Source organism: Dermacentor albipictus, chromosome 2 (assembly GCF_038994185.2).
Source record: "Dermacentor albipictus isolate Rhodes 1998 colony chromosome 2, USDA_Dalb.pri_finalv2, whole genome shotgun sequence".
Classification (NCBI taxonomy): domain Eukaryota; kingdom Metazoa; phylum Arthropoda; class Arachnida; order Ixodida; family Ixodidae; genus Dermacentor; species Dermacentor albipictus.
Window position 1 is genome coordinate 194,292,500 of NC_091822.1, and position 23,501 is coordinate 194,316,000.

Genomic DNA, 23,501 nt, shown 5'->3' on the forward strand with positions numbered 1-23,501 from the left:
GACGGCTGCCTCTGAGTTACAGAAACAGATCTCGAAAGGCATGCTTTTGCTGACTGCATGCACCAGAAGTGATTGCGGAGCCGAAAACACGTCATAGTCACCGTGGTTTGAATGTGCCCCAAGTTGCTTAGTATTTTCCCCCTTCTGTATAGGATATAGTGCGTTGTAACCATCACTTAACGAAAGAAAATGAAGAAGAATGAAGGAGGACTATACAGCTAGAAATGTAATATCCGTAAAACCTTTTCGTAGGCTCGCGTATATTACGTTCTGACCAGTATTACTATAGCGAGCAAGCCCATACATGCATGTCGCAATGCAGATTTATTCATATGTATACTTCCACCTCCTTCCGATGCTATACGTCCCATTAGCTTCGATTATCCGACGGTGTCGTCGGTCCGGAGATTCCTGGAAACATTACCTCTACATGTTTCCTCCTTTGGGCGCTATTTAGTGAATAAGGAAACTGTCGACACGGTGTGCATACACGTGCCAGATGGGCGGGGCGCGCCATACTCCTGACGTTTTGGTGGCCAGCGCATCTCACGAATGAACCTAAACAAACGTTTCCTTAAGCACTTTGTGACCTACCGAAAACCTGTCACTCGCAGCTGTGGCTTTTTCAAAAACCCTCCGTGGTGCCTTGGTGGCTACGGCGTTGCGCCACTGAGCACCAGGTCGTGGTTTCTACCCCCGGCCGCGGCGACCGCATTTCGACGGTGGGAGGGAAGGGAGGGGGGCGATATGCCAGAAACGCTCGTGTGCATGTCGTGCATTTGGTGCACGCTAAAGAACCCCGCGGTGGGTCCAAATTAATGCGGAGATCCCGCGCTTACACGGCGTGCCTCACAATCAGATCGTGGTTTTCGCACGGGAAAACCCTAGATTATTGTTTTATTCGGGAAGCTATAATCCGTGCAGACAGTCCTCTTCTCTGTGCTATTCGTAGTGCATGTCACTTGTGCGTTGCAAACCAACAATTCATGTTCGATAAATTCACAAAATGTTCATCAGCCACTTCGCGCGCGACCCGACCTGTCCACGCGGGCCGCTTACTTGGGTTCCCGTAGAACTTTCGTTGGTTGGAAACCTCTGGAGCTGAAAGGAGCGGTGCCTCTCGCTCCACCCGAGTATCGAAACGCCAGGGACGCTTGCGACGCCGACGTGCGACTTGGGATCATGGCCATCCACGTTGTATCTAAACAATGTACACATTGTTTAGATACAATACAGCGCAAGGACCGTGCTGAAAAAAAAAAAAAGATACATTGACGAAGCTTTGACACAAATCAGCAGAGAACGAAGCAAACGTAAGGAAGATGCCGATTTATTTATTCATTTATTTATTTATTATATATTTATTTGTTTATTTATTACGAATTAGAAATGTTGAAAACAAGTTCAGTATTTCGCTGACTTCTCCGCAACGTTAAATCGTTAAATGAATGAAGGATGATGATAGATCAAATGAAAACATTTCAGCTATTTAACAGTTCGCAACCAAACGTAGGGCATTCATTGGGGAGTTTTAGAAACAGGGGACTCAAAGTTTGGAGACGCTATCGGCTTGGAGCGCAAAAGAATGCCAATATGCGCATCTTCTTTCTTTTTTTCTTTCTTGTTAGTTTCTTTTTTTCCGAAAGAATTCGAATCCAATCGCGGGCAGACGCTGAAGCTTACGAAGTTGTACTGTATACACGGAGGAGGCACTTTAGGATTCGCTAGCCGCGTTAATTATCTATGTAATAACTGAAATCACAGGTTTCTATTCAGTTTTTCGGAGCTGACGACCAATTCCATTTTTCTTTTCTTTTTCAGAGACGTTTGATTAATTTCCTTCGAAAGGGCATCTGGGCTGCACTGTTGCTAACTTATTAATCTAACTAAACGCCAATAAATCGAGCCAAGAAAATGTTTACGAATCTCGTGCGTGGGTGGCTCATCTAGCCTGCGCGGATGGAGTAGCGACTACTCTGTATACGCTACAAATGCCAGCTTGTCAGCCGATGAACCCGTCTACTTCAACAAATGTTTCCTCGGGACGCTAACTAAAAAAGTGCTCTGTAAACTCCAATATAAAACAAATTTCCGCGCTAAAGTGTGACGCCCTTATTAACGCCGATGACCGAGATGTCAAAACTAGGCAAAAAATTAACGAAAATAAAACAATGAGTTTTGTTGGTAATTTACAGCGAACCGGTCGAAATCGATAGTTGGAACGATGCACTGGTCTTTTCAGCTGGCAGACATAGCGTTTTGCCAAAAGTAGCAATTCCCCACACGCAGAAATGAGACGCCTCATCCTGTTTTGCGTTTAAAAAAGAAAAAAAAAATGTGGCGCACTGCACGGGATATTTTTGCGCGTGTGCCATTTTTTTTAGTGCTTTCGCATTCGCAGTGATAGCAGCACGCAATAAAACTCATGGGATCTGTGTCTCAAATTTTTTTTTCGATGTCGAGATACGACGGCACGCTGGTACGGATTAATCTTCGAGCGGACGTATAGAGCCCTTGAGCTGAGCCGGAAACGTCATTTAACAGAGACGTCGTCACGTCCTCCACCACTGAAGCACCAGCTGTCCTCACTGCCATTGCGAAACGGATTGCGGGACTATAATGCCGTGGAAAAGCGCAGAGACAAACAGGAAATTCAGTGCTTGGACCTTTGCGAGGTCCGCATCATTGTATAAATAGAAATAATAACAATAATAGTAAAAAAAAAAGAAAGCAAGAGGCGGTGTAAAAGCTCTCCGCCGATAAGTCGGTTAACCAGGATTTTGTTGCGGGAACAGGATGTGTGTGTGTGTGTGTGTGTGTGTGTGTGTGCGCGCTCACTAAAGGCGACAGCGGATAAGAACAGACGCTTACTTCGAACTGAAATTGCGTGCTTTGTTACCTAACGTAATGAGACAGTCGCGAAGCTCTTCTCAAGCTGAAAGTTCGCTCTTTATTTTTGGGCCTTGGCCGAGTTCACGCGAGATCTTCCACCGTCTTTTTTCACAAGTTGACGACGGGTAAATTGAATTACGAAAAGAAGGCATTTCCGGTTGGCAATTCTAGTTCAAGGCTTAATTCCATCACGTGGCCGCTAGAGTTTCGTCTGTATGTGCGTGTGTGCATGCGTGCATGCGCGAGATCTATAAGATAGCGCATTTTATTGCACCCGCGACTGCCAGTTTTCAGCGCATGCGCAAATGCTATCCTGCTTCCTTTTCGCGGGGCCGTTCATGTTTTCACGAATAATAATAATAATAATAATAATAATAATAATAATAATAATAATAATAATAATAATAAAACTCATGCGAACAAAGCCTCCGATCAAGCAGAAATTTCCGGGCAATATCGCTAGATTTTAGTTTTATATGTGTGCCATCATAAGTACTCCTTGCTGAGTAAAAATTAAATGGAAAACCTTGCCATTCTCGACTGTGGTAAGTTAGTGTGGCGCTGGTATTCCTGGCAGTGCCGTGGGATGTGGCAGCAATAAAGGGGAGGGGGATGATACAATGACGTCACGGACAGGCTGTTTCTTTTCCTCCCTGAAGTCTTTCACGATGCCCGTTTACACATGGAGATTCGATTTATTACGTGCAATATAGGTTCATTGGCGTCGCTGTAACACCGCAAACTTGTCCTCCGCCAAGTGCGTTTCTTCAAATGTTATCGTTTTCCATAACCCTGGTTGCACAGAATACGAAGCTTGCTGTCTATTGGGAAGCAATGCTTTCGTTCTTGATTTTTTTTCTTCTTTTTTTTTCGGCGTGTTCTCCTTTCGCCTCTGCTTTCGCCAAGAACTTCCAACGTAGTTTTCGACAAAGGCGCGTCGATTACGTGATTCAGGTCAACAACACGTAGGCGGACGTCGTAATCCAGTGCCCGACCATTTGCAACGGGAAATGTATATGGTCTCCTACAGGCTCTATACGATATGAAGTCATTGAAGAATTATCAATATATTGAGGTATCATTAGCAATCATACAACAAAAGGGAGGTAGACATGAAGTCACGCTTGATTTTAAGGTGAGTTAAAAAAAGAGAGAGAGAGAGAGAGAGAGAGAGAGAGAGAGAGAGAGAGAGAGAGAGAGAGTAAATTTATGGTTATTCTTTTACTTTCCTTTATTTATTTGCTACACCGTCACCGCTCGCTATTTAAGTGCCTTCTCTGTTGTTTTGTTTATATCACTTATGTGTGCATTATTAGTTGACGGGAGTATGAACTATACCCAGATTGTTTCCACGGCGAACCCGCGATTGGTTCGATCAGAAATGTCAATTTTTGCGTGCATTTCGTGTGCTTTTCACTTTTACTAATGTGAAAAAAAAAAATATGAAACGTGGATGCACTGTATTCTACACTGACTGAAACTAGGTCTTTCACGCTGTCCAAAATGTAATTGCATTTCGTTTTTCGGCAACATTTCGGCAACAGCCGGCTGTTGCGAAATATCTTGTTTAGTGCCTGGGTTCAAAAATACCGAATAGTTCATTTTCGAATGCGGATTGAATATCACACAAACCATTCGTATTAGAAACTTTGACTATTAGCCCGCCCCTACTGATTTTCTTTCCGCGTTTCAGTTTGTGCTGGCGGTATACGTGCACTTTTTAATTAAGAGAAAGAGAGAGAAAAATAAAAAACCACACCGCGAGGTTCGTTTAAAAGTGCATGTCACATAACCGCAGCGAAATTGCTCGCCTGCATGCAAGGGTTAGTGCAGCCTATATATTTGTGCAGCAAACAGGAGGAGGCGCTAAATGAAGTTTGGAGTCTATAGTTTTAAGACATTTCAACTTGTGGAAACCTTGTTTTTTCTGCCAACAAGGTTTCCGTGTTGAACGCATAACCACGTCTTTTTTTAGTCAGCGTCCTGCTTTTTCTTTCCGCATAAATTATTGTTTGCGAGATGTGTCGTCTAAATTTCCCTATGCAAGAAAAGGTGAGGCGTGCAGACAGGACACAAAAGAAGAGAAGTGGACTACACGAACGCCGCAAGGATTTATAATGCAAGAAAAGGTGAGGCCTGTCTGCACGCCTCACCTTTTCTTGCATAATAAATCCTTACCAACTAGCTTTCTGTCGTTCTAAGCGTCTAAATATCATCGTGTGGCAGTGAGGTCTCTCCATGTCAACGGTGAACGCTTCGCGCTCTTTGAGTGGGCACGTGCTTCAGCTGCTCTTCAGCGCCTGAAGGGCAAACTCGAGATTTCAGATTAAGAACAGTCGGCTGGAGTGATGGGCGTACACGTGTGACATTATTGCGGTGACAAGCAGGAACTCCGAATGTGATCAGAGTAAAAATTGCTTTGTAGCAGCGAATTTTTGAGAAACTTGCCCACCAGTCCCCCCCCCCCCCCCCTTCCCTTTTTTTTGTACACCGTCTTTCAGCAGTCTTGCAACTTTTTATTTGTTTGATGATGAAAGAAAAGAAAAGAATATTGTTACGTGTAGCTGACATACGAGTTTATTTACAATATATTTACACGTGGACAAACGGTGGCAATGATGGCGACGCTATATCAAGCGGTGCCCACGTCGTCTTCCTTCTCTCTTCAGTGCAGCCACACTGTGGCGGCTGTTCCGTAGCATCACCCCCGGCAGTAGAAGCGCCGTACCGGTGCCTAATCTACACATCCGCGGCGAAAGGTGTGTGATATGGCTTTAGTCTCGCCACGTGAACGATGTCACTTGCAGCCGACGATGACGCTGAGAGGCTGGCGGGGATGACTTCATGCGTAACATCGGTAACATGTCGCACCACAATATTTTCCTGCATTGGGGCGATTCGGGCTGTTCTCACAACCGAGACCGTGGATATGCCTAATTTACGTTTACAATCGAAGCGACACTTGAATATGAATTTATTTTGCTCCTCTAAAGTGATTTCAACGTAATGTCATTATGTATATTTAAGTGGCACATGATACTGCGTAATTTTATTTCTTCTTGAGCGAAACACGGTATAGCAATGACATCGCACTCAAAAAAAAAAAAAAAGTATCTGGCCTGCGCGGCAGACGCAGCACAGTCACAGCGCAAGCCGGAGGAGCGGCTCCATTTTCGGCTGCACGCACTATACAGGGGTCTTCGTGGTGAAGTCTCTTTGTGTCGTGTTGACGAGAATGATCTGAACTGTCCGGCCGGCGTTGACGGCGACCTGCGGCTTGTGCTGCTCCCTGCATAGCCGTCTGCTGGGCCCGACGTTGCCTGCTGGTTGCAGCCACGTCCGTAGCTCGCTTCTTCAGCAGCGGTTCCTGCCCTGCGAGGAGGCGCCATACAACGTGTACCGAAGAATAAACGAAGGTATCGAGATTACGCGGCGCACATGTCACATCCCTTGACTCGTGGTGCGATACGATGCTGCTGGTGGTGGTGGTGGTGGTGGTGGTGGTGGTGGCGGTGGTGGTGGTGATGATGATGATGATGATGATGATGATGATGATGATGATTTATTTATTGACATCCGCTTTGAAACGGTGCGGGTTGATTTAATCAGGTTTGCTATACACGTTTTTCGTTCTAGCATTTTTTGTATACATCTACTTAATCTTCTTTTTCTTCCTCAAGACAATCCATCCAATTCTTGGCCCCCGCACTGGGTAGGAGCCACATACTTGACAGGGAACACAAACTACCTTGTGCTGCTACCTATGCAACTGCTACATGGCGTACCACCTGGTGTATTAAATATAACTGCAATAAGTGCGCACGTATCGATGCTACGCCGCGCGCGTCTCCTTAATCTTTTTCTTTTTCTTCCTCAAGGCAATCCAGCGATTTCTTGGCCAATCCCACATAATGGTTAGGAGCCTGGCGTTAGCTGCCACGCACACCGGCGGTGGCAGCGGCGGACAACATCGCCATCTGAAACGGCTATTGGAATGAGCCCAAAGCAGCTTACGCCATATAAAATAGTTTTGCGTTGCGTGGTGTTAGATTTCCTGAAGGGTTCAGAGCTCCTCAAGTCTAGCGCATACCATCTGTTTCACGGGAAAACTTATTTTAAAGACGAATATCATGTATACTAACTGCACCGCGACAGTGGTGTGGCACATCAGCTTCTGCGGACTGTTGCAGAACCGCCGCTCCGTTTCATTTTTAACATGCATCGTCGGGTAGAACGCAAGTTTCTCGAGATCAAAAAGAGCATGTTTTCGTCCTATCTGGTACGAACTAAAGAACTGGTTGACAGTTAGAAAAATGGAACGCAAGGACGAGGAACAAGAACGACGACATTATATGGGTGGTTTTCTCTCGGGACATCTGTGCTCCCAGAGACTGCGAGCTATACAGAACACCGGCTTTCTTGAGCACAGTCATGCAAATTAAGGCTGGCCGTTCGGGCTCTGACTCGGTGTGTCATGTCTAATAGAGCACAGCTCGACCCGTATACCGAACTGCGAATATTTCCGGGTCGCGAGCGACTTCTTCGGTGTCGCTCCGATATAGGCACCGAGAAGGAAAGACGGCTAGAATTACGGGTCCGCCGCGTGTTAATTCGAGGCACTTAGAAATGGGGCGGCGAGGAAGCCATCCGGGGCATCTCTCATGGGGCGCCAAGCTGACGCGTCGCGAGCCTCTGAATTGCTTCACTTGCAAGGGGTCACTGCGACGACATCCTGGCAGTTGAAACCTATAAGTGCACTTTCCTGTGAGAGTTATAGTCAACGTGATGTATTTATTGAATGCGTTGTCTGCTGGAATGAATGTCCCAATGCATGCCATCATCGTCAAAAATATTGTGGACAGAATAATTTATTTCAAAGGGAAGTGAACTGAAGCCCGCGAGGTGATATATAGGGGGCCTCGTCGCCGATGACGCGGCCTGTTGCGCGCAACTCGCCTTATTTTACTTTCACCCCAGCCGCCAACTTTCCCTGGTCCCCACACTATTCTTCCTTTCTCTTCAGCTTGGAAAGGACGGATCAGTTGACTATCGCATTTACACGATGCTCTTTGCAAAAACTACGAGTTCCTAAGAGGTACTTGATCGTGCGCGAAGAAAATTGGCAGATGCATTTAAGACTGCCTACATGTGGGAATGCGAAAGCATTATGGTCCCTTTGGTGAAATGGTCTAATGCGAGACCAGTACATGCCCCATTACGCGAAAATCCGTCGGTGTTGTCAGCATGACCTAGAGATGGTACCAAAAATGGCCGACTGCGCAGAGTAAAAACACGTGAAAAAGAGATTTTCGGATTACTGTCAAAGTTCTGAGGGAGGTACCTGTAAATAATGTAAATTAATGGCCTTGAAAACAAGCTTTTGTATATTTCAGTCGGTGGGAAACGAACCCGGGCTTTCGGGGTGCGAGACGAGCAGAAAAGCACGCTTCCCCGACGCCATGGCGGATTCTTATATATATATATATATATATATATATATATATATATATATATATATATATATATATATATATGTGTGTGTGTGTGTGTGTGTGTGTGTGTGTGTGTGTGTGTTATTTACAATGAGTGAGATGACTTATGTACTGGAACTATTTACAATAATACGAGCACTAAGTCGTCATAAGCAATCACAGGTCAACGAGCAGTACATACAAAGAAAACGTCACACAAAAAAAACTTTAAAGGGGAAAAGACACCTAATCAAAAGTGGCCACCTATCCGGCTGATATTCTTCTCAATCGTAAACGACCTTTAAGTGCTCAATCATGGTAATAATGACCCCATGGCGGCTCCGTGGTTCTGACTGACTAAATGTGTGCCTAGAGCGTACGTCATTGCACACGTCACGTCGCAGCAGTCTGGCTGACTACCGTGGAGAACCGTGGACCGCCGTGAGTCAGAACCGCGGAGCTGGCGGCGTCGGGGAGGCGTGCTCGTCCAACTCCTCCTAGATGACGTCGTGCTGCCTGGTGCCATCGCTTGGTGGCGACGGCGGCGGATTTAGGCGCAATGGGCCATATAATGCTTTCACATTAAGCGATTTGCTTCTTTCGCCGTTGTGTGTGGGTGTGCTTCGCCCTTCAGGACGTAAACGTCTAGAAGTCAAGTCGGCATTACGCGAATCGAATAAAAATTCGGCAGAGACACTTAAGACTGCTTAGGTGTGTGAATGCGAGTGTATTATACCGTTTGTACCCTCGGGGAACGCCGTGAACGCGCTCATATTATACACTCGTGACGTGGTGCGCCACCCCATTGGCTAGCTGCGCCGTCACGTGCCCAATGACGCACGCACCATAGGCCATTTTTGGTGCCATCTTTCGGTCACGCCGACTACGCCGACGGATTTCCGCTTAATGGCGCCTGCAGTGCTTTCGCATTAGCAACCATTAAATACAGCATGGTTTGCCGCATTCCCTCTTTTCTGCCACAGCTAACTTGCGATGTAGGTTTTAAAGATTTTTAGAAGACAATGAGGACAGCTCTGGTTTAACGCGTCTTTCTTTCTTTCTTTCTTCCCTTTGATTCGCATTCCCAGTGTGAACCACTATATATACAGACTGTTTTAGTTGCTGTGCGCTCCGCGTAAGCCAAAGCGGAACGGACCTTTCTAAAGCCCTAAAATTGAGGGGCTTTAGACCTTTCATGGTTGCAGCGTCCTCTGGCCAAATTCAGGATAATAAAACAGAATCAAAACACCCATTGATCACTTTTATAAAGTAAAGCGAATACATAGAACTTATTTGTCCATGAAGTATTTAGACGTGCGCTTATAATGCGTTACCCGTCCATTTTATCCCGTGGAAAATAAAGCGCCGTCTTGGGGAACGCCAGGTGATAGCCAACAAGCTTGCTTTCTGCATCCAATCCAATCCTTTCTGACGCCAACGCTAGCCAGCGCGCTGCACAGCACACACTGCTCAGGCAGCTTGTAAGCGCACCGTGTTTGTCGCTCTCGCGGTTAAGCGGAGGGCGCATGCGCATTCGCGCTTCCGCTCCGCTCAGCTGCTGAGCGGAGCGTAAAAACGCCAAACTGAAACACTGTACTGTGTTCCCTTTAACAGCCAATCTCACTGTATGTAAAACATGGCTCTATTTTAAAGGAAACATCTCATTAAGTTTTCAGCTATAGATTACAGCTGCAATATATGACATGAAGGCATGCAATACATTTTTTTTTATGCATGGATGTCTGCCTCGTGCATCCTGTCCTGTGCTTCCTTGAAACATATGCTGCGAAGTCATATACCCTTTATTGACATTTGAATGTTCCCCTTAAGACATGCTATTCTCAGAGAGTAAGGAAAGCAGATTACACAACGTACGGGTATATAATTTATGAAGAAATTCCTAGCGGGGAGCGCGAGGGATGCCCATGCGCACGCTGAACATCCTGCCGTTAGAAATCAGTGTTAAACGCGGCATGGCGGCTGCTACTCAACTGTCTGAATTCATACGCAACTGGCTCGATGCAATCGTTTGGGGCAAGGAGACCGCCGTGCGTGACAGTCCAGAGTTCGGTACGACGCTTCTTTTTTCGCAAATGGCACATCTGACTTCAAATTCAACCGCAGCTGTCGTACGACATATAGCACAGCACGTCGCCGTCAAAACGTCCACCCTCATCCGCCCATTCTTTCTAACATTTTTCTGCCTTTAGAACTTTCCACATCTATTGAGGGAGTGTGTACGCTTGGTATTTGCTACGTGATGGATCACCGTCTGCTTGGCAGAGGGGTCACGTTCTCCTACACGAATTAATGTGGTTACGACTCGCTGTCTGTTGCTACAGGTGTGCGTGTCGGGGAAAGAGTGCACAGAAAAGGCGAGAAAGCGTACAATAGAATGGGCGACCGCTCGAACTTTTCGATTGGAACATGGTGCCGGGAATGACAACAGAAGTATGTAAATTAATGAAGGGGAAAAAGTCCACATTCTCTGAATAATACGCTGAGCCGCATTGCGAAATCCCTTTTGATAGAGAAAGCTTTTATTATTTTTTTTGCGCTGAGAATACTCTAACGATCGCAGTAAGCATTATTCCAACGAACATTGTTTATTCACCTAAACACGGAACTCGATCCGTTTACAGCTCGGACATGGGGCAACACGTGGGAAATGGAGGACGAGCTCACTGCGACTTTTGAATTTGTAATTCAAGTCGTTCTTGCTTCGCACAAAGAGCGGTTATTGAATGCGATAGCGTCAAATGGCCCATTGAGAGAAAAAGATGGCGGCGTCTGTAGCAGCGAAACTTCCCATTTGCTGCGACGCCACGCGTGCAGCTCGTGACACCGACCCGCGCTTGCTGGCTCGGGCCCCGGCGGAGCAGATCGGCCGAAAGGGTACGCCTGCTGCCGTGCTATTGCTTGAGGGGAGAGGGCGTCGCCGCGACGCCACGTCACCCTCGCTCGCGCTCTCGGAAGCCCCTGTTGTCAACACCATCTTAAGTCGGACACAACTCAAGCCTGCAGTGAAGCCCCGCCCACGCCCTCACAACCGCCAGCCACTGTTTCTCAGCGAGGCTGCAAATAGTTCGTACTTCAAACTGTTCCTGTTAACTAAAATAAGGCGGTAACCACAAAAATAAGATTATAAGCGCGCCATTTTGGATGTTTTCCCTCGTCTATTACAATGGAACGGTGACAGCCTAATTCTTTATTGAACTGAAATAAAATGCATTGCTTTGCTGCAACTATTTATTGTCAAGTTTCACTTCAGTTGGCAGTGAAATTTCATGAGTAAAACAGGGTCAGCAGTGAAATGAATTGTCCCGCGGACGTTTGAAAAGTGAAATGCTCAGACCGTCATGCAGTTTGTCCATGTCTGTTGCACACCTCATCGCTTCCACCGATGAAAAGACTTCAAGATCAGCAGACGCTCCGGATGTATCAAGTACGACGCCATTTTGAAATGGTGACGTGACGATTCTGTTTGCTTCTGTGATTGGCTGGCGGAATAACAACCTCGCGCGGTCCGTGTGCCTTGGTTGCCAACAGCTGTTTTTTTTAAAAGTTATATCCTACTATAGACTATGCCTAGCGACAATTAAGTTTCTGTGGCAGTACGGTAAAGGCTACGTGGGCGCGGAGCCTATGCACATGTGTTACTAAGCCTAGTAGTCCGAACGTTTCGCGGGGGTTTCGCTTTAGGTTTCACTAGCGCATTCCGCGAAAGCGCGTTGTTCATGCCATGTGAGCATGCGGTGAATATGTACGATCTGTGTGAAAGTAGCGTAAAGCTTAGTCAGACGTGTATAACATATATCGCGTGCACACACACACACACACACACACACACACACACACACACACACACACACACACACACACACACACACACACACACACACACACACACACACACACACACACACACACACACACACACACACACACACACACACACACACACACACACACACACACACACACACACACACACACACACACACACACACACACACACACACACACACACACACACACACACACACACACACACACACACACACACACACACACACACACACACACACACACACACACACACACACACACACACACACACACACACACACACACACACACACACACACACACACACACACACACACACATCAACGAGAAGGAAGGGAGTTAACCGAGGGGCCCGATTTTTATTAATCATAAGAAGCCAACAAATACGACACCAAGGAGAACGTAAGGGAAGTGACTTGTACTTACTAATTGAATGAAATAAATGATAAATTAATGGCAATTAATGGTTGGTGAGAAAACAACTTGCTGCAGGTGGGGAACGATCTCACGTCTTCGCATTACGCGTGCGATGCTCTTACCGATTGAGCTACCGCAGGGCTGCTTTCCCATCCACTTTCGTGGGGTATATTTGTTTTTTGACTACTATAGAACTAACCTTGGGAGTGTGTATATATATATATATATATATATATATATATATATATATATATATATATATATATATATATATATATATATATATATATATATATATATATATATATACACACTGTGCTGCAATGCATCGCAATGAAATGCCATGCGATGCTTCCCTGCAAAGAACTATAGTAAACCCCTCTGTGAACACAACAAGACTTTATTTCCAAAGGATTTTGGCACATTTCGCTGCGAGCAAAATACAAAAGCGCCAATACACTTATATTTAGGCGCTCTTTAAATAACACGGGCTGGTGTAAGTACGGTGTAGCGTAAAGTACACTACACCGTGCCTTGTCATATTGTGTCTTTACCAAGTAAAACTTAAGAATTATAATGCCGCGGGATTAGTAAAAGCGCGTGTCATATGCACAAGTACGCAACACAATGTTGCGGTGGCTTCTGCGACTGTGTTCACGTGAGCTCTTCTACTCCGCTCATGTCATTGTCACAACTCGCATCACTCGAATGCGATCGGAGTGAAATTAGAAGCTAGTCGAGGCTTGCGTCAATGAGGCCGTCACGGTGCCAGAGCTCCGCATCGATTTTCTGAACACACACGCCCGAAGCCCCTTGTGTGCCGTCACAAGATTGATGCTTTCATGCAGCAGTTTTTCGACGCCGGGAAGGGTGAATGTGGTACTTTTAGCAGCGACGTAACCATTCACCTGGCTCCATATCAGTTCGATCGAATTGAACTTGCAATGATATGGAGGAAGCGCTTTATCACGACGTCGTGACCGGCAGCCTTATGGCGACAACATCCACGCGATAGGCGGAAAACATCCTTTTGTGTTTGTTCACCAGCTCCAATAACTCTGCTCTTAATTGATCCTGGGGAAGTGCGATGTTCTTCACTGTGAGCCATGACTGGATGTCACTCTTTCGTGTTGACGACGTTAGAGCTTTCTCGAGGCGAACGCTGTGGTAAGGGACATTGTCCATTGCGCAGTTTAATGTTAGACAAAAGCTATGCTGTGAACCACTTCTCGAAGCGCGGCCCATCCATTTTCTTTTGGTAGTCAGCAGTTCCTTTCGCTGCTAGGAAAACGAGGCACGCAGCATTTAACAAGCCACCCTCGCTACCGCCTGGCAACAGGGTCAGCTTGCCACCTTTGCCGCTTGGTGCGCGAAGACCTGTTGTCAAACTTTGCCGAAAAGCATCTTCCCGTGTGGTGACGTTCACGCCCTCAAATACTTTCTCCTTTGTGTGGCCGGCATTGACCAAAATTTCGTCAAGGTAGTATATCGGTCTGCAAGAACAAACTAAATAATTGAAACGTGTCATCAGCTACAAACACCGCAGTTTCGCAAGACAGGAGAAGCAATGAGACAAGCGGCACTGTTCCGCTAATATGATCAAACAGTGCGCAGGGGCCGCTTGTTGTACAACCAAGACATATCGTTTAATGCATCATAAAGACCTTGGCCAGGTGAGTGGTATGAGCGGCGTTGCTACCGTCGAAATGCGGTGATGCACGATGTGAGGCTGCAAAAAAAAGCGACGTTCGTAACTTGCACTTTAATGTGTGTTCCGCTGAAATAATTCATTTCACAGAAGTGGCAAGCAAGAAGCCTTATGTATTTGCTGTATAGAGCTTGTGCAGTACACACACACACAAAAAAAAATGTTTTTATTTGCTTTGGTGCGCCCATGGCTCTTGTCGGCTTTTACCAATTGCAATTTTCGTCCGATGAACTGTTGTCTTCACCGCAGATTTCTAAAAATGACACGTAATATTGTCACAGCAGCCACAGATTTGCCACATGAAGCTACGTAAGAAAACTTAACCGTTTTGCTTCACGCCCGCCTCTTGTTGGTGGAATATTAAAGAGCACGGACATGCACTAATCGTACAAAACAATGTTATAGCGAAATAAACCAGCTTTATTAAGTTTTCTATTTTTTTATTTTTCGTCTTCGTTCAGCAACAGCTACTGATGCAAAACTATACTCGTATGCGCAAGAATACACACGAGACACACATGTCGCTTGTAGAACAAGTAAAGTAATTATCCTCCGATTGTCCTTTTCGTCTATTTATAATAGTTGAGAAGTTGAAAAGAACAATTTGAGTATCTCCAAGCGACGCAAACAACATTACCTTGGTTCTGTCCAGCTTCGTAGAATTTGCATATATTTAATGTAGGGATCAAGTTACGTGGGGCATCCTGTATATACGCCGGCCCAGTCTAGCGTCACCGACATAACCTACTGGTTTGTTTAAAAAAAAAAAAATGCGAGCCGCGTGGTTAACGTCATTCAAGCGAGGCAGACGAGTCAACCACAGGCCCGCGCCTCGGTCAGACTGTTTACGCGCGCGAAGTTGGTGTTCGAACCATTCAACAAACACACCAAGCGTTCGCTTTTGTTAGTGGTGCTAGTCATGTAAATCGTCGAGCGTTGAACGCAGGTAGCACATAATGTACTCGCGACATCAACATGACCGTGTATAGGGAGGAAAGGGAAAAAGTATTTACGCTTGGCGCGCGAGATTTTTTGGAGGGTGTCAAACTTCATAGTTTATCTATACGCCGTGCTCGACATTTAATCTTAACATGGCATTTTTTGCTCCCACGAAACAATTTAGGACCAGTCGAACAGCGACGTTTGTGTATATTAAGTGACAGGTAAACGCAACGCTCGTTTGGGTAATCATATAGATAGATAGATAGATAGATAGATAGATAGATAGATAGATAGATAGATAGATAGATAGATAGATAGATAGATAGATAGATTATTTCGCAGAAAACGTGTTTGTTTGGCCCGATTCGTGCTGACCGAAACCGTAAACTTCTCATGCACCGTTCCGTTGAGCCATATATCACTTAATATCACCGAGACCCTCGTTCATTACATAACGAGGGTTTCGAATCCAGCAACATTGATGTCTTCAGGTAGCATGTGTGGGGTTTATTGAGCAGTTGCCTTCACCCAAAAAACATCACGTACTCGTGACGCTTACGGCAGAAAGGATGTTCCACATCCGCCGCCAAAGTTTGTGAGTGGCGGCGCTGGCTAACACTCCTAGGGTTAGTTCTTGTAGTAAAACATAAATACCCAAGAAAGTGGATGGAGAAACGGCGCCGCGGTAACTCCATTGGTAGAGCATCGCACGCGTAATGCGAAGACGTGGGATCGTTCGCCACCTGCGGCAAGTTTTTTTCATCCTCTTTTATTTGCGTTAATGTATCGTTTCTGTAGTTCAGTTGGTAAGTATAAGTAATTTCCCCTATGTTGTCCTTGGTATCATTCTCTGTTGGCTTCTTATGATATCACCTGCTGCCATTTCTTGCACGTTTCAGAACGCTGAGGGTATTTTTTCTTTCTTTTCTTTCTTTCTTTCTTTCTTTTATTGGTAAGTAGGTTTTGGCCGAGCAGCTTCGTCGTTAAGGTGTTCTAGCCTCCCCTCCCCCCCTCCCCCCCCCAGCAACACGCACCTTCGCTTTTTCTTTCCCTGCCGTGTTCGATTGTGTGTTTACTTCGTTGAGTGCACGTGCGGCTTTTGTACGCACACTTGTGTACAATGGCGGCAAGGTGTCGGTGCCCTCGTGTGTGTGCGCGCGCTCTTGCTGAGTCGTCACGGTGGAACCGAACGTCGGTGAAAGCGACGTGAGCCCTTCGACCGATGGCGTGCAGTCTCTGCGTATATACTCAGCTGTGCGCACACGGACGCCACCTTTTTCTGTGCACCTCGCGCAGGGGGAGGGTCTGTCGCGCGGGCTCTCTGTTTTGACGAAGCTTGGTTGTTCTTTCCTTCGACGCATAGGCCGCCTTCTCCGCGTTGTGTTTGTTCTTTTGCTGAAGAGGAGAGCGCCTTTCGGGCTCTGTTACTCACACTGCCCCCGTTTTGTTTACCTTCCACATTTGCACTGACTGGAGCAGAGATGTTAAGAGTGGCAGTCAGCGTCCGTGCTTGATGTTTGCCTTTTCGCTTATATAACGAAGGTAAACCGGTGACGGAACTTGAGGCGAGCTACTTTAGCGAGCCTGAAAAGAACTGTTATGGCTTGTGTGCACATTGGGCGAAAGCTCTGCTCTGTATAGAGCTTCGTCGTATTTAAGGCGAAGAAGTATTATCACAGCGCGGTAAGACAAGAAGAAGAAGAAAAAAAGGAAAACCTAGATGGACTTCAGTTATGTTCGTCAAATCGCAGAAAGCACCAACGAAGTGCCGAAAAGTGTGCTCAGTCAAATAGTCGTCGAACATTGACAGTGGTTGAAAAACAGGTGGGGATTTAATGCCCGAAATTGTGAGCGATGCAGTAACAAACGTTTGTGTTAGTTGCCTTGTTGTAGCGAGTATTTATAGTAGTGTCCCCCCCCCCCCCCTCTTTTGTCCCAAAACCTGTGTATGATTCATAAATTTCCTTGTGCCCGCTTGTGCTGTCAGTGTGGGGGTGGCTGCCCCGTCAAGCTGCTCAAAACAGCAGCTTTTTGTGGCCACCTCTCTCCTTGTATTTTTTCAAGGAAATAAATATTGATTTATTCATTCATTCATTGAGTGCTCGTAAAAGCATTGCCCTTTGCGGTACACCAGGTTAACGTAAACGTGAGCGGTCTAAAGGGCGGCCGTTTTGATGGTGCCTTCTGGTGGCGTCCATTATATAAATACAGAAACCAAGTATATTCTACTTAGCTACTGGTGTAAATTTTTGGCAGCTACGTAATCATTGAACACAGCCTTTTAGTTTTTCTTCTATAACGCCCCGATAACTCGAAAACTTGTCTGAACAATATGTCCTAGACAGGCTAGGGAGTTTTTGTCTAACGCGCTGTGGTTGTAGCAAGCATCGCAAGGTGTCTCTATCAGCGTTGTTGCTGCATGCAGCGCGCGTCTCGGTAACCCGGTGTTCCGTGAAAGCTAATACATTTATGGATAAGCTAACTTAAGCTATTTATAACCTGGCGGTATGCTATCGTATGTTATCGTATCGTATCGTTGTGTTATCGTATGCTATCGGTATGCTACGGAGAATCGGAACACTGGAGGACTGGACGGCCGCTGCAGCATGGAGTATATGAGAGTAACCATACTGCGGCGGCGCTGGTAAAGACACCTTGTGGCGATTTGTTTAGCCACAATATGTCACACACGTTCGGGTCTGCATGACCGTTCGCGTCTATGGAAAATATTCACCATATATTACTTTGCTTCATTTACGCCGCTGCAGTTAATTAGCAAACAGTCCCGTCAGCCGGCTCAGTGCTTTACTACTCCTGTGCGCTCTGGTTGAACCCACCATCGCAAGATGGCGCCACCAGCGTTGATCCTCATGTCTGCGTCGTACAAACTGGCCGTATCTTGTCTCATATCACTGGTTTTGGAATCGGCCATTCCATAGATGTATATCCGACTCGCGACGCTCGATACATACACCCCCACTGCTGGTTACCACTGCATCTACGTCGCGTCAGCGCACGCTTATGGAATAATGTATACATTCTTTTTTCAACGCTCATATGTACGTTGCGTGTGCGGAGTAACCGCTTACGGGTCGATTAAGCAGGAGGCCCGGCCGCGTGAATATTTATATCTAAATGTGTTAGCATATCTCGTCATCGGGGTCAAGCCAAGGCATTATGTAAGAGATGCGAGGACAAGAGGCAGCTTAGAGCCTTCGCACAGATCCGGGGTAGATGATTATCATCGTCAGCATCGCCATTTCTTGTGCCGCATTTACCATTTATTGTCTGTGAGTGCTATAACACCGAGACGTTCATTTTCAAAGAAAGGGGAGGAAGTGGGTGGAGGAGCGAAAAGTTACAGGCGCTTCGCCAATTATGAGTTCTATTTCTTCACGTTATATAGGCCTCGGTCAGTAAAACGTATTTTGTTTGGCTTATTATTCATTGCGGCTAGTGCAAGTAATGTCCGCTTGCACAAGTAATTCAGCTGAATAGCGATATATCTCCCACAGGCAATGATAGCGGACCAAAAGTTACTGCATATCATAATGACCGTAAATAAAGACGGGGACAGCGGGAGATAACACATAAACAACACGGGCGGTATTATATGCAGTAAACACCAACTAGGCCAAACTGAAGTTCTTCTGGACCAAAAGTTAGCTTCCGAGTATTATTTGCAATGCTTACGATGGGCCCCAGGTTGAGTTTGGGTTTTGCATTCGCATTATCAGTGCTGCCACTCAATTTATTGTGTACGTAATGTCTCTTTACTGTAAGTGAACCGTTCACAAACGTCTCGGGCGAAGAGTCCTTTGCAAAGTTGATCTCCCTCTAAAGCTCTCCTAAAGTTTGCCGCCATCTCTGTGACACAGCGAGCTGCCTGCTGCAATATACCGTGCACGTACGCAGGTAGCATACACACTGCATGCGTCAAAGGGCGCTGGCCGTACGTGCTAAACCGTTCTAATGTAGTCATGCTTTAGCAGACGGGACCTGACGATGCTTACTATCATGTGCTGGGAGAGAGAGAGAGAGAAAAGGCAGGGAGGTTGACCAGAGGCGTTTCCGGTTTGCTATCCTGCACTGGGGTGGGGGGATATAAAGTTTGTAAAGACGACAAAAAGCGAGAGGAGAAAAAAGGAACAAAAAAAATAAAAGAAGAAAAATAAGAGGAAACAGCTAACAGAAAAGGCGCACCAATCACAGGCGTTCACATCATGTGCTGAAGGAGCACAGAACTGTTATGGATGTACTACATGTATATGCGAAGGGCTTCCACGGCTAGCTGTGGTGCTCCGCGACCAGTTCGCGCAATCGCAACGCTGCTTGCAGCAGTCCACGAAACCACGTGCTTCTATGCTACAAGCACTGTTTGGGTATATACACATGTCGCAGAGTTGTCATGTTAGAGATGAATGTGCAGTGTACCATTCACTATGTAAAGCTTTGGAATGATATCGCGGGCGCTAATTATGTCGCGCGTTGAAAAGGACGGTTGTTTATCATGCAGACTGTTACCGGGTACTGGTCGAAGATGCTGGAAAATTTTCAGGTAAATATGATAGGAGTGCCGTTAGGCTTTATTATATTTTTTTGTAGCTGTCATGTAGCAAATGTGCACACACGTACGCAGGCGGGTGGGATGTATGGTGGACGCATGACTGATTTTGAGGGTTTCACCTTGTGCAATTACTGAGCGGAACGAGGTCGATTCACACTATAACAATTCTCCATTGTAGACTACCAACCAACTGGCGCTTTTCAGCAACGAATGGAATTGCTTTTCTACATAAATGTAATATATATCTTGGGTATATTTGATCCCCACCCTTTAACAGCCCGATAGGGCTTACAGTACAGCAACAATAATAACTGTAGACAGTTCTCGATTATCATAGAAATTGATTCATTTGCAGCCGACGACAGTATCAACGGTATACATCGAGGTGAAGAATGTTTCATCTTAACTTTTTGTGCGCAAACAAACAGGGATGAAGAATAGGAGCAACACAAGGACGAGAATGTTTGACAGCTGCATTCTAAATTTTTATATATATCTTTTGGCAGAACCCATCCCACAGTGACTGTCAACGTTAATGCGATTAACATTCAAAAGATGTAGCGACACTTTGCGTATTGTCATCGCCGAAACGCGTCATCTGTGAACCGCGTACTGCGGCCCAGCTCCTCTCTAGCGCTTCCCTCTGGATACGCCGTGCCCTCTAGCGGCGCGCGCGCGAGGTCCCCCTCCGAAATTGAACCGGTTGCGCGCCGGTGCTTGCCAACACTGAGATTGAATCCTTCGCTCTAGCGGGCATTCGTGGCGCAGCGCTAAAGCGTCGGGCTGCTGTCCTTGAGCCTGTGGCACGTGGGTTCAAGTCCGCCCAGCGCCGGAGAAATTTTAGAAGCCCTCTCTAAGCGGCGTAAAGAGGCCAGATAGACACAAGGTGACTGACGTAGGATAAGAATGCCAAGCGCATTAAAATATTAGGCTGTCTAAATGCGTACGGCTCCAACAGTACTGTTGATCCTGTCTTCTTGACACCCGACCCTGTTTAAAAACTAAAGTATATATGTAGAGAGAGCGTTCACAAAATCGGTTGCCCGTTTCTGCTGCGATAGAGTCCAGCGTGTTCATGCGGCCGCAGCGATTTTTTTTTTTCGCTGCATGGGAAACAGCTTTCACTTCAAACACCGCTACAGGAGGTGGCATACATGTGCTGTCCCACATGCAGCGACTGTGGGAGAAAACAATCGCTGCGGCCGCTTGCGTCGCACAGTGATTTTTGTTGAAAGCTTTCCATGCGTAAGGATACGTGTATGTGTATTGCATTGCACGCTTAACTTTATATGTCTCAAACAACTAGCCAAGAAACGTGTCATGTCGAGTTCTCTGTACTTTAGGCAGCGCAGCCTGCCAACGTTTAGCGGCTGGCGAAATAACGTCTCGAGGGAATGATCGATCACGCGTCGAACAGTGTCCCCGTCCCGTACCAGGAGTGAGCATGTAGCATGCAGCAGTCTTCGGTCGTGTTTATTATATATATAATCGCCATGTACACCACACAAGAACCCGAATCAATGTATATGTGTACACCGCGTGCAGGATACGGTCGGCGAGACCTGTCGGTGCTAGCTGAACAGCGGTCGTTTTGAATCTCCTTGGGACCCCAGCAGGCGTACGCTTGTATATACATTTATCGACACGGCGGTTATTGGCAGATAATTGTTACGAAACTGTGCTGACATCGATCTTGACATTCATTATTTTGGAAGGACACGCGAGTCAGACTGCTATTGCAGTCTATACTACAGCATGTACAACAGCATATAGTGTACTGTTGCGCGTGCGTAACAGATTGTAGCAGCACTCTGCAGTTTCGCGTCTCATGTACACGGCCAATGAAAACTTATTGTGTTCAGGTCAGTGGACTTACTGCGGCGACCAGTGCTGGCTTCAGCGAGAAGATTCGCTCTAAAGGGTGCGCATACGTGAAGTGTAACGTTCGCAGGGAGGGAATGGTATACATACACTTCTGTCACAAACCGTTGCATACGATTCCTGTTTAACGCGATCCATTATATGCACATAAATAGATAAATAAATAGATAGATAGATAGATAGATAGATAGAAAGAAAGAAAGATAGATAGATAGATAGATAGATAGATAGATAGATAGATAGATAGATAGATAGATAGATAGATAGATAGATAGATAGGCAGACAGACAGACAGGCAGATAGAGATAGATAGATAGATAGATAGATAGATAGATAGATAGATAGATAGATAGATAGATAGATAGATAGATAGATAGATCGATCGATCGATCGATCGATCGATCGATCGATCGATCGATGAACTCTCAACTTGAGGCACTCCGAAGATGGAAAATATATAAGGCGTCTTTTGCGCGCAGATGACAATCACACCATATCTTCGTGAAAATAACATGTCGACGGAGTTTCTAGTTCAGTGTGCAGAACGACAGGCTTCTTCGTAAAATTCCAGTCGACTAATAGTTTTAAACATTGTCGTTATGCGTGACTTAAACGCACCGTTCTTGTTCACACCGTAAGCTAGCGACCGTGGTGGCGTATAGTGGCCATGGTGTTGCTGCGCTGCTAAGCCTGTGGGCGCGGGATCGAATCCCGGCTGCGGCGGCCGTGTTTAGATAAGGGCGAAATGCAAAAACACCCGTGTGCCGTGCATGCATTGGGTGCGCCTTAAATAACCTCAGGTGGTCAAATTTAATCCGTAATATCCCAGTACGGCGTGCCTCATAATCACATCGTGGTTCTTGTACGTAAAACCCAAGAATCTGATCTAACACCGTAAGCTAGTTAGCGTGTCGTCGGGTATACAGCCGTAAACGCGGTGTTAAAGGTGCGTGTGTAGTCGTGAGAGTGCTCGTGCTACGGGCCAACCGAGATCTTTACCGGCCCGGGCGCGTTTTTTGCGCAGGGACCCCCGGCGCAGGCGGGCCAGCCGTTCAAGTTTACCGTGTCCGAGACGTGCGACCGCATCAAGGAGGAGTTCAACTTTCTCCAGGCGCAGTACCATAGCCTCAAGCTCGAGTGCGAGAAGTTGGCCAGCGAGAAGACCGAGATGCAGAGGCACTACGTCATGGTGAGTGTGCATTCTCACTCGTCAACCGTCACCGTGCAGTGCGCGTCCTTCCTTCGGGCGAGGACTACACTGCATGCTCTTCATTCCTGCACGCTGCGTGCGCAGAAAGGGGTGCTAAAGCACGCGCGTGTCAGTCTGCAATCGTGAGGGAAACGAAAAAAAAAAAGTTTGTATTCTTTCGGCTCCTCGGCCATGTGATCGATCGCGCTTGCAGCCTGAATGTCCAACGTACCAGACGGAACGTCCGACAAGACGGAATGACCTATAGTGGACATTCACACTCGTTGGGCATTCAGGCGTGTTGGACATTAATCTGCCTTAGTTGGACATTCCGTCTCGCTCGACACTGTCTCGATTAAACATTACATCTCGTTGGGTATTTCCTGTCGCCATAATCCGGCAACTTTGGCCATCATGTCACCGGGCAAGTATTGATTTTTTTACGACTACAGCACTGAGGAAAACGGAGGCCTCGGGAGAGCGCCTGATATTACAATAAAGCAGGCAGCGCGGGATCTCTGGGGCACCCAAGTGGCAGCGGGGGTATCATAACTGGAAGCAGGGCAGTGCGGGAATGGGTGTCGC

At 46.4% G+C, this 23,501-nt stretch overlaps 1 protein-coding gene across 17 annotated transcripts in view; it reads left to right on the forward strand.

The window, feature by feature from the left end:
* The window catches only part of LOC135898527 (transducin-like enhancer protein 4), a 103,422-nt gene that overhangs the window by 36,458 nt on the left and 43,463 nt on the right, over nucleotides 1-23,501 (forward strand). For 6 of the 17 annotated variants that reach the window (XM_065427504.1, XM_065427503.1, XM_065427508.1 and 3 more), the window contains 2 exons: nucleotides 19,796-19,837; nucleotides 22,752-22,916. In XM_065427504.1, the coding sequence (XP_065283576.1) occupies nucleotides 19,796-19,837; nucleotides 22,752-22,916 (207 nt within the window). The remainder of the gene's footprint in view (nucleotides 1-19,795; nucleotides 19,838-22,751; nucleotides 22,917-23,501) is intronic. The other 11 variants (XM_065427510.1, XM_065427509.1, XM_065427518.1 and 8 more) reach the window with 3 other exon arrangements.